This window comes from Lontra canadensis, unplaced genomic scaffold (genome assembly GCF_010015895.1).
Source record: "Lontra canadensis isolate GAN:19392208 unplaced genomic scaffold, GSC_riverotter_1.0 scaffold155, whole genome shotgun sequence".
Classification (NCBI taxonomy): domain Eukaryota; kingdom Metazoa; phylum Chordata; class Mammalia; order Carnivora; family Mustelidae; genus Lontra; species Lontra canadensis.
The window spans coordinates 2,612,683-2,630,568 of record NW_022631149.1 but is presented as its reverse complement, the minus strand read 5'-3'; the positions used below and the strand labels follow the sequence as shown (position 1 = coordinate 2,630,568).

General features: G+C 46.5%; 1 protein-coding gene across 1 annotated transcript; it reads right to left on the bottom strand.

The window, feature by feature from the left end:
* Positions 1 to 199: 199 nt before the first annotated feature.
* PGRMC1 (progesterone receptor membrane component 1) lies at positions 200 to 8,969 on the bottom strand. Its single transcript, XM_032844756.1, has 3 exons — positions 8,537 to 8,969; positions 4,546 to 4,701; positions 200 to 1,528 (listed from the first exon to the last, which is right to left on the bottom strand). Exons 1-3 carry the CDS (start codon positions 8,862 to 8,864, stop codon positions 1,425 to 1,427), a joined length of 588 nt encoding a protein of 195 aa, XP_032700647.1. The 5' UTR covers positions 8,865 to 8,969; the 3' UTR covers positions 200 to 1,424.
* Positions 8,970 to 17,886: the final 8,917 nt, after the last annotated feature.

The window sequence follows — 17,886 nt, the reverse complement described above, 5'->3', positions numbered from 1 at the left end:
GCTTGTATTTGGTTTGTGGTATGAGGCCTCTGAAGTTTTGCCCCTTTACTGGTTTCTTTTGGAATACACACACACACACACACACACACACACACACACACACACGAAGCTGAGTATTAAGCTAAAATAAAATGATTGAATCTGGTTTCTTAGGTTAAGGTTTAAAGAACATTTAAGGGTTTAAAAACCCACCACGCTGTACTGGGTAAAACCATCTTTTATTAACTGACCAAAGCACTTCATTTTGTTTTCTGATTTGAGGTAAAACCATTAAACACAGTTCACAAGAAAATACAAGGACTATTCAACTACAATTACAAGAGTTTGAAACCTCACTAGTTCATATAATACTTTTACAAATTCATACAACTGTACAGTCTACTTAAGCGAAGTTTATTGTTAACCAAAAGACCAATATCAAAGACCTAGACACTTGGCCTACTACTCTTGCAGTGGCTATGGTTTTGTAACAGAATAACTGTTACCTTAAGGAATATACTTTAAAAAAACCCTTGGCTAGTGATATATACTTTCTTCACTCCTGGGGGGGGGTGGGGGAGGGTATGAAGGCTCTCTGGAGAGTAGAGGCATACCCTCCCACTCCCGGCAAACTGTGTGAAATCACTCTTGTCCCACCGTGAACGTGGGGATGGGGGAGATAATTCTACGTTTTTTCCTGTATTTAAGTTTCTCGGCAAGCCAGTGGATTTCTTCCAAAGCTTTCTTTTGAATGTTCAGATCCTGTTTTAAGCCTTACTGTACATTGCTGTGTTAGTGGAGGCATCCGAGTGTCCAGAGGACAAAAAGAATGATGTAGTCTACGAACACAGTGAATGTATTTTTCCCGAGCAGGCCCAGCTTTGAGATTTTTTTTTTTAATTTTTTTTTTTTTCTGGGCAGCTCTCTTTTGTCAATACCAAAGAGGCTTTGGAACACTGCAGATTTGCTTTAGAGGTAGATAAAACAGAAATCATGCAGTTAAGTCAGTTGAGAAATAAGGGATTTGCTATCTTGAGGACATGGGGACAAGAAGTTGATCCTTGGTTCTCAGGGCTAGGACTTTGCCCAGTTAACTTGTTTTTTCTTAAACCTGTTTGGGGGAAATACCCAAGTCTTACCTGTGTCGCTCAAGGAAAAAAACCAATTTAAAGGCAGCTGGCACTAACCACAGACAGAAGGGGAGAGTCCTGATGTTTGGTTACAGCACTGCAGTTCACGGTCTGGATTTGTGACACACAAACACGCCATGCACTTGAAGACGGAAGAGTTAATTGGTTCAGTGTCACTAGTGATGTTAATTACAAAAACTTAACAGCAAGTTTGAAACTGCTCTAAATATTGAAATCACCATGTTTTAAAGACAGACTGGAATGTTACAAATGATTCTGCAAAATACAAAAATAGATATGCTTCCACTGGTTGCTTTAATCATTTTTCCGAGCATTCCCGTCTTTTGGTTCTTCCTCATCAGAGTACACAGTGGGCTCCTCCCCCTCCTTCAGCAGTTTGCCCACATGATGATACTTGACTGGAGGGAGAGAAGAAAACACAAATGAGCACTGTCATGCTTCACCTGAAAGCATCCGCTGCAGGCCTGCGGGCTGGGCTTCCCGAAAAGCTGTCAATCGCCCGGGACTCCCCCCACCCCCCAACCGTCCAACGGGGAGTTAAGAATTAAGAGTTTCGTTTGGAACAAACAGCAAACAGGTAGCGATTTCGGGCACGGAGTAGGCAAGGGAAGGTCCGTGAGTCATGTCTGTGTGCAGGGGGGCGGTGAGAAGAGCAAGGGCTCCGGAGGAGTTGTTAGGAGGACTTCTGAACACGTGACGAAGGCGGCTGTGTGTTGGACAATGCACGGAAGGACCTGAGGCAAGAGGGGGTTCCAGAAAGTGACGATGCCATGTACAAAGGCAGGCCGGTGAGGCCAAACAGATCTGGGAAGCAAGCTGACAGCGACAGAGTGGGAGTGAGGGTGGAGAAGCCAGTGTAGCATAAAGGTTGTGGAAAGCCAGCCTGCAGAGTCTGGACTAAGGAAGCCAGTGCTCTGGCGCACACGGGGTGGCAGGGGCGTTACCGGACGGATTCTGGCAAGGAGAGCAGGTGCAGGCTGCCCAGGAGGCCAGCGGGTAGGTCTGTGTGTGAAGGAACAAGAGCCGGTACTGGGGTGTCCATGGGAACGGAAAGGCGAGGGTATGAGCTACTTTAAAGGAAAACTGGAAGCGTGAGTTAAAACTGGAGCTCCCATGGACCGACCCGGGGACTTTGGAGACGGAGACCCTTGGCAGGGGTGGGGTGGGGAGGGCACGCGACAGGAAATCCAAGGCAAGGGCTGGACAAGTCAGGTTACTGCTGGCAAGAAACAGGTCCCTGGAAAGCTCTGAGAAGGAGCAGCCCAGTGGAATCGTGGGGCTGGAAACGGCAGCAGGAGTTAAGGAGGTGCGGGGAGGAAAGGAAGCAGCGGTTCGGGGCGAGCACTTTGCAGGCAGCTGATGGTGGGGGGAAGGGGTGAGGAGTCCGGTGGATGGAGGAAAGCAGGCGACCCCTGTCTTTTTTCCCCGACACAAGGAAAAAGCTATGCATAGCAGTTAAAGCGAGTGGTTAAGGAGGCAGGAGAGCACGGGAGGAAACAGATCTGAGAGCACAGACCAGAAACCCAGCCATCGAAAAGAACGACACCTTGCCATTCGCAATGACGCGGGTAGAACTACAGGGTATTAGGCTAAGCGAAATCGGTCAGAGAAAGACGAATACCACGTGATTTCTTATGTGGAATTTAAGAAACAAAACAGGTGGACATAGGGGAAGGGGAGGACAAATAAAATAAGGCGAAAACAGGGAGGCCAAGCGTAAGAGACTCTGAACTGCAAAGAACAAACTGACAGCTGCTGGAGGGGAACCGGGCGGGGAGCATGAAGGAGGGCACGTGATGGGGTGAGCACTCGGTAAGGTGCAGCTGATGAACCACTGAACTCTATCTCTGAAACTACTGTACTACGGTACAGGTCAACTAAACTGAATTGAAATAAAACATTTTTCAAAAAGAGGTGAGAAGGCGCAGAGCCAATAGACTGCCCCCCCCAGCCGGCTGGCTGCATTCTTGGGGCCCACCTAACGTGGGGTTAATCCTATCACTGTCCCAGGCCAAGAGAGTCTCCCCTTTCTGCGTATGGGTAGGAATTAGAGAGGAGTAACTAACCTGTCTAACCAGGTAGCCAGACCTGCTTTTGTGCAAAATAATCACCGAGAACAATGGGAACTTCCCTATTGGAACATGTTATAAAAGGTCCCCAGGATGCTCGGGACCGCACAACAAACACAGGGCAGGCAGCGCCGGGCAACCTGCTTTAAGGGGCTCCCACACCAGGCTTGAGTGGAGCTCAAAGGGCACCATGGGATCTGGGGGTGTCTTGGTTTAAGGGGGAGAACTTCTGACCCAGGCTTCACCTCCTTGACAAAGGCAAGCTCTAGAAGAGAGAGCTGTGTAAGTTAGAAATTACAATAGGCTGGTCCCACACAGAAGAATCTGTATTTACAAAGGCATCCTTAGGATATCCCCCACCAAAAAAAATCAGGGGTGATGTTAGGTAGCTGAATTATGTTTTTGAAGTAAAAAGACCTGCCTCTAGACTTGAAAGCTCTACTTCTGTCTGCTTGGGACCCAGAACCTAAAGGTGGAACCGCAGCTGGCTAATGATCAACCCAGAAACTCTGAAGTCAGCAGTATTTTCAAAGAAGATGGTGGGGTTTAGCCAAAAGAGTCAGTAATATTTAACTGGCTATAGAGAAGAGCAAATAGAGAAGATGCACTGTAAAATAACAAATCTGTAAGCACGGGTCATGGTCTTTATATACCATCAAAGCTGGGAAACATTAGTCAAATTCTTAGTGCAGCGTCACTAAAGTGATCATTAGACACTTCACTTTCACCAAAGCCAATTCCTTAAGCCTCAAGGTTGGAACTTAACCCCCATCCTCATTCCCCTCCCCCTCCCAAAGACCTCAGCCTTGGAGCATAAGCCAGGAAACAAGGGGCTCCTTTTTTCCTCTCTTTTTAAAAATGCAGACACCATTGTTGCTGGGCAGATTATAAGCATCATTTGTAGATGAGGCCTATAGTTAGGCTCAATTAGATTCAGAGAGAAGCTGTTTGGTAGCAGAACACAAGTCTCCCATTCTTCAACAGAAATGTGGGCTGCTTTTAAAACAACAAGACTTCTGCCAGTCCCTCTCTCTGTACCCTACAGAGCCTTTCCCCTACACACCAAGCACCAAATCCTAGTGTGGAATCCAGGCGAAACTGTCGAAAGACTTAAAGAACAGAAACCCAAGTTCCCATAGAGAACTAGCTCAAAATTGGAGGCAAGCACAGCAAGTGACTCAGCATTGCTGCAATTACTCCAAGCCATGAACTTGATCCGTCCAAGATTCAGGAGCCTATCAAAATGCTCCCCAGTTTCAGGCTGCTTAGTAATAACTATTGTACTGCTGTGAATCCCATTACTGGTAGAAATTTGATCCAGGCACAATTTGTTAAAAAATGCTTACAAGTGAACTGAGAGTCCCAGTCACTCAGGGTCTCCTGCTGGGCAGGAGTGAGGTCAGAAAGGTCATCGTACTCGTCCTTCAGTGCTTCCTTATCCAGGCAAAACGTGGCAAGGCCCCGGGATGCGTCTCTTCCAGCAAAGACCCCGTATGGCCCCTCTTAAAAAACAAACAAAACCAAAGACCAATTCTTTATTAGACAGTCAATTTCTCCGTGGTTCATACCCAGAAAATGGCTTCCTTCCCCATCAACAAAGACCACCCACCCCCTTTGGCAGTGTCAAATTCCGTGTGGAAACCAGAAGTGATGTTGATGCTTTCCCCATTATGTGGTGGATCCCAAAGGACCTGTTGTCATCAGACTCTTACAAATCAATATGCTATACGTTATCATCTGTTTCCTGTAATTCTCAAATAGCTAATAAAACGAGCCACAAATGATTATCTGCTGGGGCGGGATGGGGGGTGGGGTGGTGGGAAATCATCCAAGATAATACTGAATCCAAGGGTCAGAATTCACTGAGGATGTTGAACCCAGAGCCTGTCTCGGCTCTAGGCATTTGGGCTATATCAGTGAAAGTTATGGCTCCTTAAGATAGTAGGTACTGAGGCATAAATGAAAACACTTCCTTATGAAATGATACTGATATGTTTAAATGAGTCAAAAGTATCTCGTAGTGATCTTTGGTTGTGAGACTGTGTTAAACATGTGGCATCTGTAGCAGTAATCATTTGCTAAGAGTGGTCCAGAAATCTATCCCCATGTTAACATCATCAAAACTGTCAGTAAAGGGGAGCCTGGGTGGCTCAGTGGGTTAAAGCCTCTGCCTTCGGCTCAGGTCATGGTCCCAGGGTCCTGGGCTCGAGCCCCATATCGGGCTCTCTGCTCAGCGGGGAGCCTCTTCCTGCTTTCTGCCTGCCACTCTGCCTAATTGTGCTCTCTGTCTGTCAAAAAATAAAATCTTAAAAAAAAAAACTGTCAGTAAAGAGGTAGCAGAGGAGATCAGCTCCATCACTCCGGTGAGCGTGAAGACTCAAAACACTTTAGACTTTCATGGGAGGAAAAAAAAGAAAGACTGAATCAATATCCCCAAATCCCCAAATAACTTTATAATTTATATAAAACATTAGAATCCCATTATATATAATATTATACTGAACTTTTGTCTAAGAGAGTGGTGAATTATTCTGTAGGTACTTAAAGCGGATGTGTAGACTTATTTAAATATTGCACAAGTAAAGGAAAAGAAGCCAGTGTACTTTCAACTGTGTGCTGTTCCCCCCAGGTAGACTGGGTAGCAACTCTGACATTAAAGTTTGTAGGTAACCGTAATGCCAAGTATGAGATCAAGTTTCAATATGGCCTGGTCACTGGAAACCTCAATCCCCTAGGAATTTTTTTTTTTAACAAATTACACAAAATGTATGATCAACTTTTTTTTTTAAGATTTTATTTATTTATTTATTTGACAGAGAGAGAGAGATCACAAGTAGGCAGAGAGGCAGGCAGAGAGGGGGGGGGGAGAAGCAGGCTCCCCGCTGAGCAGAGAGCCTGATGCGGGACTCGATCCCAGGACCCTGAGATCACGACCCGAGCCGAAGGCAGAGGCTTAACCCACTGAGCCACCCAGGCGCCCATGTATGATCAACTTTTAAATGCAAATAAGGTTCGAAAGAAAATGGGTTGCTTGTGATCTTCATGGTATGCTATCGAGTCTAACAAAGGTTAAAAAAAAAAACCCATCTCAGGTTTTCACAAATGTGTGTGTATATAAATAGATACACTTCTAGTGGGCATGGTAGCATCTAGTACTTGAAACCAGGCCAATTGTTCTGGTTTGCACTGTGGTACCCCGGAGATTATGGTCACAGAACACTAAAAAATGGCTCAAGGGGAGCACTAAACGTCTTTGGAGAATAGAGATTATTCACCAGAACGTATCTTCACTAGAATGTAAGCTCCATGAGCACAGATGTGTGTCTGTTTTGCTCACAGCTGTATTCCCAGTATCCACAAAAGCGCCGTGCATGGAATGATGGGCACCGGAATGAGTAATTTTTAAGAACCCTCTATAATATGAACGATCATTTGCACTTGATGTCACATATTCACGGGCTCACGGGATGATACCACAGGGCAGAGACTGAGGAGATCTCACGATGGGGGGCCATCCTTAGCATTTTTCAGAGGGACAACTAAGGCCCAGAGAGGGAACAATGCTTTGCACCAGGTCACACAGCTAGTCAGTAATCCAACCAGGATTAGAACTCAGGTCGCCTGACTCCCCGGAGTTTTGTGTTTCTGTGCACAGGCCTGCATTCCTCACAATGACTTTGCAAATTACAATCCTAGGATGTTACCCCACGCACTGGGTTGAAGTCCTTGATGGTGTAGCTCAGGAGGGACAGCTATTTACAGGATTATGTAAAGTGGAAGTGACAGGGGAAGTGACAACAACCAAGGTGTGGTTCCCACATTTCTTTGGACAGTTACATGGCCTACAGAAAGTAGGTCTTCTAAATCAGCCACAAGGAAAAACCGGTAAGGGGGACCAGTTCCTGAAGAACCTTAACCCATCTGATTTTGGTTAGTTGGGCTGGGCGGGTAAAACAAAGCAGGAGCCGAGATGACAGAGATCACAGCCTTCTATCCTTTTCACTCTCTCCAGACCAGTGGGGAAGAGGGCCCTCAATATGGACACACTCCCTGAGCTCCTTGTTTTTAGGAGTCCGTATTAGAGGAGCTAAAATCTCTTCCTCCCCCTCTCCCGAATAGTCTATGGGGCGCGACTTTCCAAACCCGGCCGCTTCTCAAATGCTCCTGGGGGAGTTGCTTAAAATGCAGATTGCTGGACCTCCCCCACAGAGCCTCCTCCACCTTGGCTGCGATTAAGCCGGGAATCGGTGTTTTTTTTCTCCAGCGCATCAGGTGATTCTGATCCGCAACCAGGCTTAGAAAGCCTCATCCATAAGGCCCTCCAAGCCTGCCCCCCTCCAACGGCTCAGCAGTCATCCACCCTCATTTCCCCTCTGCTTGGCTCTTCCTGAAATCCCCACACCCAGCAGCCCTCACAGCCCTACCCCTTTTGTTTCCCAGGATCCTCCCACTTCTCCCTCCCTCCATTTTTTAATTTTTTTTTTTTTTTGGCTTCTAGTCTTTTCTCTCCCGCTGTAGATTAAAATGCTCTACTACCTTCTCATCTCGCCACGTTCCCATAGTCCGCTACGTTAAGCCTCCTCCCTCCCTCCATCAGCTCGCCCCCTCTCCCCCCACCGAGCCTCCCCGTTCACCTTCCAGCTTTTCTGTCGGCCACACACAGCACGCGCACACACATACCAAACACATGCCACACACATACCTGACACATGCCACATTCCGAGCGCGCGCACGCACGCACACTCGCGCCTGGCCAGCCACAGCCACGGACTACGCACTCACACACCGCCCGCTGGCACGCACTCGGCCGCTACCTGCCGCTCATCCCACCCCCGCTCTCCGGCTCCCACACCTTCACACACACCGCGGCCCCTCCGGCCGCAGCGGCCTTCGCCTCCTCTCCCAGGCTGGACCTGCCCCCCCCGCCCCCGCTTCCCTCGAGACACCCTCGTTTCCCTTCTCCAGCCCGACACCAACCCCTCCTTCGAGGAACCCCCCCAAACCCCATGCCCTCGAAGCTCCCTCAACACTGCGCGGCCGTGCCCCCTCTTCCAGGCCGGCGAGCTCGCCCACCCCTCAGGCCCCCCTCCAGCAGCCGCCCCCCCCTCCAGCCCGGGCGCTCCAGCCTCCTCTCCGTCCCCCCCACCCGCCCATCCCGGCGCTGGCGGCGTCCCCCACCGGCCGCAGCCCTTCTAGAGCGCGCCTCGTCCACTGCCGCCGGGGGTCCGCCATTCCTCTCCTCCGGGGTGGCCCGCTCCCCCCTCTCCTTCCCCCGGCCCCAGCTCCGGGCCGGGGCCCCTTCTTTTGTCTCCGCGTCCCCTGGGCGGCCGCAGTTACCGGGCCCGTAGAACTTGCGGCCTTTGGTCACGTCGAACACCTTGCCGTTGATGGCCATGAGTATGCGCGGGTCCTGGACGCCGTCGAAGCGCCGCAGCTCGGCAGGGGTGAAGTCGCGCCGCTTAAGGCGGGGCAGCGGGGGCGGTTCGTCGTCGTCGCTGTCGTTGCTGGCCGCCGGCTGGTCCCCGCGAACGATCTTGTACAGCAGGAACACGCAGAGGCCGAGCAGCAGCAGGTTGAGCGGCGACGTGAAAATCTCGTGCAGCAGCCCGCCACTCTCCAGCTCGCTCGGGTCGGCGCCGGTCGCCGCCACATCCTCGGCAGCCATGATCTCTGGAGCAAAGGTTGGGCCGGCCTAGGGAGGGCTCCGGAACTGGCGGCTTTCTCCTCCCTCTCAGCGAGCTAGTGGCGCGCGGGGCTCCGCGGACAAGGACTAGCCAGCGGAGGAGGCGGGGCGGGGCGGGGCCGGGGCGGAGCCTCCAAGCCCCGCCTCCCCCGCTGCCGCCCGGGCGCAGCGCGGGGTCCGACTCTGGCCCCCCACCTGGCCTCCGGACGGTCCTTCCCCTCCCCCCGGCCCCCGGCCGGATCCCGCCTCCCCTGCGGCGGCGGGAGCAGCCCCCGCCTCGGCCCTACCTCCGAGGCCGCGGCCCCAGCCTCACGCCATCCCGGCTCCAGCCTCTAGCTGAGCGCGACGCGGCGCGCACCCCTCCTCCGCACCCTCCCCGGCTTCTTGCACCGGGACCCGCTCCGAGAGCCTCGGCTTTGCAGACCTCTGGCCGAGGCCCGCTCGGCCACCTGATGCGCGCCACGCACGACTCCATTCCTCTTGTTTAGCTTCTCCCTCGCCTTGCATTCTGAAGCCTCACCTTTACCCGCCCATAGCCCCGGGACCGCGAGGCTCCCTTGGGGGAACAGCAAGGAAACTCTCTCCACCTTGGAGGCCCAGACTACCCATTTCCACCTTGGGAACCCGCTTTCACTCTCCTTAACGACCTTCTCCAATCCTCCCCGCCAGAGGCTGTGGTGTAGACACCCCCGTGTAGCTCAAGTCCGCCCACAGCCGCCCCCCCCCGCCCACGCCTGACACCTCTCCCAATATTTGGGGGAGACAGATCTGCTTGCCGGATCAAATTGGTTCATTCTCGGAAGTCTAAACCCTTTCGCAATCACAGATTTGCTCAGTCCCAACGCATCAGCAAGCAACTCTGTTATTGCGCCTTTTTTTTTTTTTAATTTTTTGGCTCAGTATAATGACCGAAGTTTCTTTGTTGGCAGTGTTCTTTTATTTGTAGTCTGTCGAGCTACCCTTGGCAGGCTCAATGACCCTGTGCTGTATCCCAGACGAAGGCGGGAGTTGGTCCACTGGCTATTGATGGGCTAACCGTCTGTGCAGGAACAGGCCTTACCAAGGAAGGGCTGTCTCTATCCTTCAGAACCCTAATCCCGCCGCCCTCTTCACGGTCACGGGCGTGGGGGGCGGGGTGGGTAGCGGAAGAAAGGATAGAGAGAAGGGGGGGGAATAATTAAAACCAAGTTCTGCACACATCTGCAGCCCAGAGCAGTACTTTTCCACCAAGAGTTCTGTTCGCTTACACGTAATTTACTCCGCCTCTCAACACGCAAGAGATTTGAGAGAATTGGCGTCTTACCTCAGAATTCTAAAAATTTCTGGCACCAACTGCTTCCATCCCTGCCCCCACCCCATCTTCTTAAATCATTTAAAAGCGCATAGGAGCAGAATAATCCTTAAATCGGGCCCACGCATTTTTTTCTTCACAGATCTAAATTTAGGGTTAGCTGAAATGGCCCTAACAGAGCTTTTGTCAAACCTTCTCCATCTAATCAAGGGAAAACAGGCTTAAAATGAGGGCCCAAGGCCTTAGTTAGACTCCAGTTACCTTTTGTTTCAAAAGTCTATGGCCAAGATATTTTTAAAAACCAAACACAAAACCAAAAGCAAACTTTTGAAATATATTTTAATTTACATCTAACGACAGAGAAACAGTTAATACCTTGTAAGAGCTCATTTTAATTGATAAGAAAATCCAAAAGATGCTAGTCAATAAATAGGCAAAAAATGGAAATAGGTAGTCCACAGAAGTGGGGATACCAATGGTGAATAAGCATATGAAAAATGTTCAGTCTTACCTGTACCCTTGAAACAAATAATACATTATATGTTTAAAAAATAAAAATAAAAAATAAAATGGTGTCGGCCCACAACATAAAAAAAAAGAAAAATGTTCAGTCTTGCTGGCAATGAAAAATGGAGATACCACGGTCACCTACCACCTTCCTGTCAAAAAGATACAATGAAAAAAAGGATGATCTACAAGGCTGGCACAAGAGTAATGAGACTCTCGTACACTGTTGGGAGTAGAAATTGATATAATCTTTTGTCATTCATAAAAACACTTTCTATCCATTAATCCCACTTCTACTGTTTGGTCCAGTACTTTGACCTCTAGGAATCCATGCCAAGGAAACACTTAGAAATGCAAAAAAATCTTATACTAAGAAGCTTCTCAGAAAACCTCCTTTTTTTTTTTTTTGAGTAGTAAGCTCTTTGCCCAACGTGGGGCTCAAACTCCTAACCTCAAGCTCAAGAGTTGCATGCTCTACTGACTGAGCCAGCCAGGCACCCCAGAAAATCACTCTGAATATGAGAAAACTGGAAACAACCTAAATGTTAAACTTTGAGAAATAGCTAATTAATCCACTTGAAATGTGACAAAACCACAAAACATTATTATGACATGCACGACATGGGAAAATGCTTATGTCTTAATCTTAAGAGAGAAAAACAAGATACAAAACTATGCAGTATGAAAACTCAACTCTGTAAAAAAAAAAAAATGCATTAAAAGGAAGCCTAAAAGGAAACATGCTAAAATGTTAACTGTTGTGATTCTTAGTTTCTTTGTACTTTTCTATGTTTTCCACAATGAGCACATGTCACTTCTAGCCTCAGGAGGAAAAAAAATGATTTATTATTACTTTTGTGAAAAAAAAAAGTAGCACAGTAACACATGCTCATTGTAACAAACTTAAGCAATAGTTAAGTGCATAAAAGAAAAAATGAGATTCATTCTCTCTCTCCCAGCTCCCCAGACAATCTTTGAATGGGGCCCACACATTAGCAATTTGGTTTATATTCTTGCAGACAGGTGAAACACACATACACACACCTATACACACACACAGGTTTTGTTTTACAAAACTAGGGAAATTTAAAAATTATAAGTGGTTTACCAGGGGTCTTTTTTCCTAACAGAGATAAAAAGTAAAAAAAGTAAGAATAAATCATTAGTTCCCACCCAGATAGCCCTTGTTGAAAATTTTTTTTAAAGATTTTATTCACCCATTTGACAGAGAGAGATCACAAGTAGGCAGAGAGGCAGGCAGAGAGACAAGGGGGGAAGCAGGCTCCTCACTGAGCAGAGAGCCCGATGTGGGGCTTGATCCCAGGACCCTGAGATCACGACCTGAGCTGAAGGCAGAGGCCCAGCCCACTGAGCCACCCAGGTGCCCCTGAAATTTTTTTAAAGTCATATTTGTTTAAGGTCGTAAAATTCAAACTATGGAAAGACACAAAAAGTATACTAAAGCCCTTCTTTCAGCCTTGATTCTCTCTCCTCAAAAATAAGTACTATTGAAAGTGGGGGCAGTGTCAGACACAGAAGGACAATACTGTATGATACATCTTATATGTGGAATCTAAAAACAGACACGGAACTAAAACAAAAAAAAAAAAACAAAAAACAGTGGAATGATGGCGACCAAGTGCTAGGAGTGGGGAAGGGAAGAGAAGTTGTTTAAGGCTACATACTTACAACCAGTAGATAAGTAAGTCCTGAGGAGCTAACGTATAGTACAGTCATTCTAGACAGCAAATTCTAGACAGCAAAACGGTATCTTAAACAGTAAACTTGCTAAGAGACTAGATCTTAATTGTGCCCACCACTAGAAGGAATTAAAATTAAGTGATGACACAGGTGTTAGCTAACGCTACAATAACAATTGTATTACAATAACAATTGTATTACAATATAAATGTATCAAATCAGTGTGTTGGACACCTTAAACTTACACAATGCTATATGTTATCTCACTTATGTTATATATATTTTTTTGTAGTTGAAAGAATGGGGGATGGAGAGCCGAGGGAGAGGGAGAGAGAGAATCTCAAACAGACTCCCCGCTGAGCCTAGAGCCTGATGTGGGTCTCAATCCCACAACCCTGAGCTCATGATCCAAGCTGAAATCAAGAGTCAGACACTTAACCCACTGAGCCACTCAGGCACCCCTATATTTTATCTTAATAAAAAGTGGGAGAAATGCCTTTAGGGAGGGCTGGGCTTATTTATAATTTTCATTTATCACAGTACAGTGCCCTTTCTGCTACATCTCTGTATTCCCCTGGATAATAGATTGAAGGAAGTCTTGCCTCACACAGAGGGTAAAAAAGTTGTGCAACTTAAAACCTTGAGCAATGACAGCTTGAAAATATAAATGCTCTCAAAGCAGATTTGATATTAAGGTGGGTTCTTAAGTAACACTGGGAACACTGGGATGTTGAGATTGTTGGGGAAAAGCACCCCCCCTTCTAATTTATAGTCGGTGGAAAGGTCTTGTCCAGAGTTCTTAAATTCTGTGGAAATAGGAAGGGAGCTCCTGACTAAAGAGCCCTCTCCAGAACATGAGAGTTGTATTATACGTGCTCTTTGGCTTCAGATCAATTTCTAAAGCTTATGTACTTGACCTGAGCACTACTTCTTTCCCAAGACATATATTAAATCTGCTGACGTTTCCAAACTTCCTGCCTTCTTTAAATTATTTTCAAAGGTTTTCAAAAGCTTTTAAAGAAAAATAGGACAATTGGCTGATTAGCTAAAAAATGTGTGGGAAGTAATTCAACTTCACTAGTAATCAAATCCACAAGAACATAATAACAATGTACCACTTTTCATCATTCAAATTATGGGAGCATTCTCTTTTGCCTTTTCTTTCTTGAAGCTTCTTAAGAATGGTAATACTTGGTGTTGGCAAGCATACAATAAAGGCAGGCACTCTGACACAATACTGGCAAGAGTGAAATTGCTAGAATGAAAGATTCATTTTGTTCACAAGTGTATTTCAAGTCCCTTGACCATGTCTATCTCAATAAAGTACTAGGCACTCAATATTGTTGAACTAAATTATATTTTGAGTGAGTATAGACTTTCTGGAAAGCCCTTTTGGCAATATGCAGCAAGAGCCTCAAATTATTCCTAACCTGTGACCCAAAAATTTAACTTCTAGAGCTTTTTCTTAGGGAAGTGCTCAAAGATGTGAACAGAGATTTATATAGAAAAAAATCACAGGAGTGTCTAAGTGGCTCAGTCAGTTAAGCATCTGCCTTGGGCTCAGGTCATGATCCCAGGGTCCTGGGTTGAGGCCCCACGTTGGGCTCCCTGCTCAGCTGGTGAGTCTGCTTCTCCCTCTCCTCCCTGCTTGTGCTCTCTCTCGCTATCTCTGCCTCTTTCTCACTCAAATAAATAAATAAACTCCTTAAAAAAAACAGAAAAAAAATCACAAAGCATGATAGATGGTAGCAAAAACTGGAAACAACCTAAGTTTTCAAAGATGCTCCCCATCTCACTCAGAGTAAAAGCCCAAAGTCCTTACAGCAGCTTACAGGGACCCACAGGATTCACACCACCTACCCTACCCTTACTTTTAGGATGTTAACACCTCATTTCCCAATTCCTTCCCTGGTCACTCAACTTCCAGCTGCAGTCATCGCCTTGCTGGCCCGGGAACAACTAGGCATGTTTCAAATTCAGGGACCCTGTACTTGTGATTCATTTTGCTGGAATGTTCTTGCCCAAATATGGAAAACTGGTCCTAAACCAGCGAGTGGTAAGAGCCCCATCATGAAAACTGTCTCCTCTGGCCTGTTGAACTTGCCTGGCATTACCCAGGGTCTGCAAAGCTGCCCACTTTTACCAGATTTTTAATTTTTTCTTTCAAGAAATTTCTCCAATCCATGTGGACTTGAACTCACAACCCCAAGATCAAGAGTTGCTGGCTCCAGGGCCTAAGCCAGCCAGGCGCCCCCACCATGCTTTGTTCAAGGTCTCTACTGAGCTGGAAGACTTTTCATGGTTTTCCTATTAAGGGACAGAATCCAAAAGAAAGCCTCTAATTCTGTAGTCTTAGACTCTTGGCCATGGGTCCCTTTACCAAATGGTTTTATGTTACCGGGTTGCATTCAGTGGCAACAGATTTGATCTCTGATGTTGACCTGTCCACCCCAAAACACCACACTTCCAGGAATATGGAAAATTAAGAAAAAAAAATGGATAGTAGGGGCGCCTGGGTGGCGCAGTGGGTTAAAGCCTCTGCCTTCAGCTCAGGTCATGATTCCAGGATCCTGGGATTGAGTCCCGCATCGGGCTCTCTGCTTGGCAGGGAGCCTGCGTCCTCCTCTCACTCTGCCTGCCTCTCTGCCTACTTGTCATCTCTGCCTGTCAAATAAATAAATAAAATCTTTAAAAAAATTGATAGTAGATTCATGGTCTACATTGGGGCCTGGAGTTCTTATTTAAACATTTTTAAGTTTGCAGAAGATAAAATGTAATAAATGGGGTTTTGCTGTGTCATACAGCTTTATTCTAAATTAGTACCTGTTTGACAACTGACTTTGTTTTCTGTGTTGAGTTCTCATCCCCAAAGGCAAACTTAGGGTCTAGGGAACTTCCTCAATTGGTGGTTGCAAAAGTAAGCCTTAGACTGTCCCAGGGAGACCCCCGGCTTCTGTGCTTTATGTATCAGGACTTGAAACGTTTTGACTGTACGCATTTTTCAAAAGGTGTGTTTTACTTAAAGTTACCAAAAAAGGGTTCATGCATCCGACTGAGGCAATTTCAGAGTGATCTTGGGAATGGACTGGGTTTCAAAAGAGCTTGAGGATCAAGAGAACACTTAACCAGAACAACCAGGAATTGCTTCCCTCGGGAAATGTGGGTCTGCCAACTCTCATATTGGAGCCTGCCTTGTTTTTCCCCGATTGTGCTTACTGAGTTTCAGAGCCTTGAGAGTGAGCTGATGGCCTCTTCAGAGAAGGGGTCTACAGAATTTATTTTGCCTTTGTAAGGCACAAGGTGATTTCTCTAACATATGTGAGCTCTTGCTCATTTAAACTGTTAGTCTAAGATAATTTCCTCCGACATAAGTGAAATTTTTTTCATCGAGTAATAGAGCATCTCCCAACTTCCACTCGAGTCTGCAGAAGTTGGGGCTGGAGTACCTCAGTGTGAACACCTTTCACATTATGGTAAGTATAGGATTCCTCATTAAGTTCAAGCTGATTATTTGGATTTTTAAGAGTCGTGTCTAGTTGTATGTGTTTAGGAAAGAACAATTTGCAAATGTCTAATGAGGACATATTCTTTGTTTTAAAATTTTCTTTTACGCCATCGTTTGAATGAATGTACTTTATAATTTCATAATAAAATGTAACTCAGATTTCTACAGGTCTTAAAGCAAACAGTGGTTTCAGCTTGAATTGTTGGACCAAGTTTTCATTGTCTCTGCCCATTACCTCGCCTAGAAAGAGGGACATTGTAATGCTTAAAAAAGAAAAAGTTAATGATAACTAGTATTTTTCTTAAGATTTTTATTTATTTATTTATTTGGCAGACAGAGATCACAAGTAGGCAGAGAGGCAGGCAGAGAGTGGGGGGGAAGCAGGCTCCCTGCCGAGAAGAGAGCCCGATGCGGGGCTCGATCCCAGGACCCTGGGATCATGACCTGAGCCGAAGGCAGAGGCTCAACCCACTGAACCATCCAGGTGCCCCTGATAACTAGTATGTTAACTATAGTGGACTTAAAATGTAAAAAAGTTGATGACAACTACATCTGGGTTGTGACATTATGGATAATTTTTGCTTCCTTTTTTGTACAGTGAGCATTAATTACTTTTATTATTGTAAAAAGTCGTACAAAGTTCAAACTATGAAAAGGATGAAAACCAAAACTTCAAAGTTGCTGACTGTGTCTTACATAATAGAAGTATACAGATTCCAAAACAAACAACCAGGTATAGGGACTCTACATTTTCAATTTCAGAGATCACAGTAGGCAGAGTTTGGTCCTGAGATTTTAAAGAGACCCCAAAGGGACCGGTCCATCTGTATTCACTTGACCTTGAGGACCTCTTGAGACTCTGCTCTGAGCTAGGCTCTGTGGCAGCCACTAAGTATGCAAAATCTTTGCCCGTCAAGGAAGGAGCTCACTGTCCAGCAACGGGAGACAGACAGTCAAAAGGTTATAGATGCTGTGATCGTGGTCTGCACACGAAAAGGAGGAGGTAAAGAAAGGAGGAATTGGGGGTCTGGTCTAGGAAGATTTCATGCAAGAGGTGACTTTGGGCTGAGCCTTAAAAATGTTCACCCAGGGGGCGCCTGGGTGGCTCAGTGGGTTAAAACCTCTGCCTTCAGCTCGGGTCATGATCCCAGGGTCCTGGGATCAAGCCCCGCATCGGGCTCTCTGCTTAGCAGGGAGCCTGCTTCCCTCTCTCTCTCTCTCTGCCTGCCTCTGCCTGCCTTGTGATCTCTGTCTGTCAAATAAATAAATACAATCTTAAAAAAAAAAGTTCACCCAGTGGACAAGGAGACAATGAGTTTTCTAGGGAAACCGGTAGTTCTCACACTTTAGTGAGGATCAGAATAATCTGGAGCAGGGGGAGGGCACTTATTAAAATGTCTATTCCTAGGATCAGCCCTGAAGATTCTGATCCAGTAGGTCCAAGGTAAAGCCCGAGAATCTACGTCTTTAGTCATGGCTAACATCGCTGGAGCACTTCCCATGTGCTAGGCAATCTTCTAAGCCCTTTGTATGGAGTGAATTATGTACTCTTTTTTATTGACATATATTTGACCTATGATATTGTGTAAATTTCAGGTATACAACATGTGAATGATACATTTCTGTATTGCAATAGGATTGCCATTGTAGTGACCATCAACGCCTCAATCATACCACATCATTAGCATTTCTTTTTACTGGTTGGATAACTCCGTACTCTTCACAAAACAAGGTGAGGCAGGTAGTCTGCGGGCCCGACTCTATGGGGCCATCCCAGTCTCAGAGCTCCCTGTGGGATCAACTGAGGCTGTGTTCTGATTGCTCTCTGGACCCTGCTTCTTTGCCTTACCCTTCAGGCATAGATGCCAAGAGCGTCTTCTGATAAACTAACTAGCAACTTCTGATATACTAATTCCCATCGTAGAGTCCATTTTTCCAGGGAACCCGACTGAACACTCTAACCTTCCATGATCTGGCCTCAGCCTACCTGTCTAGCTTGA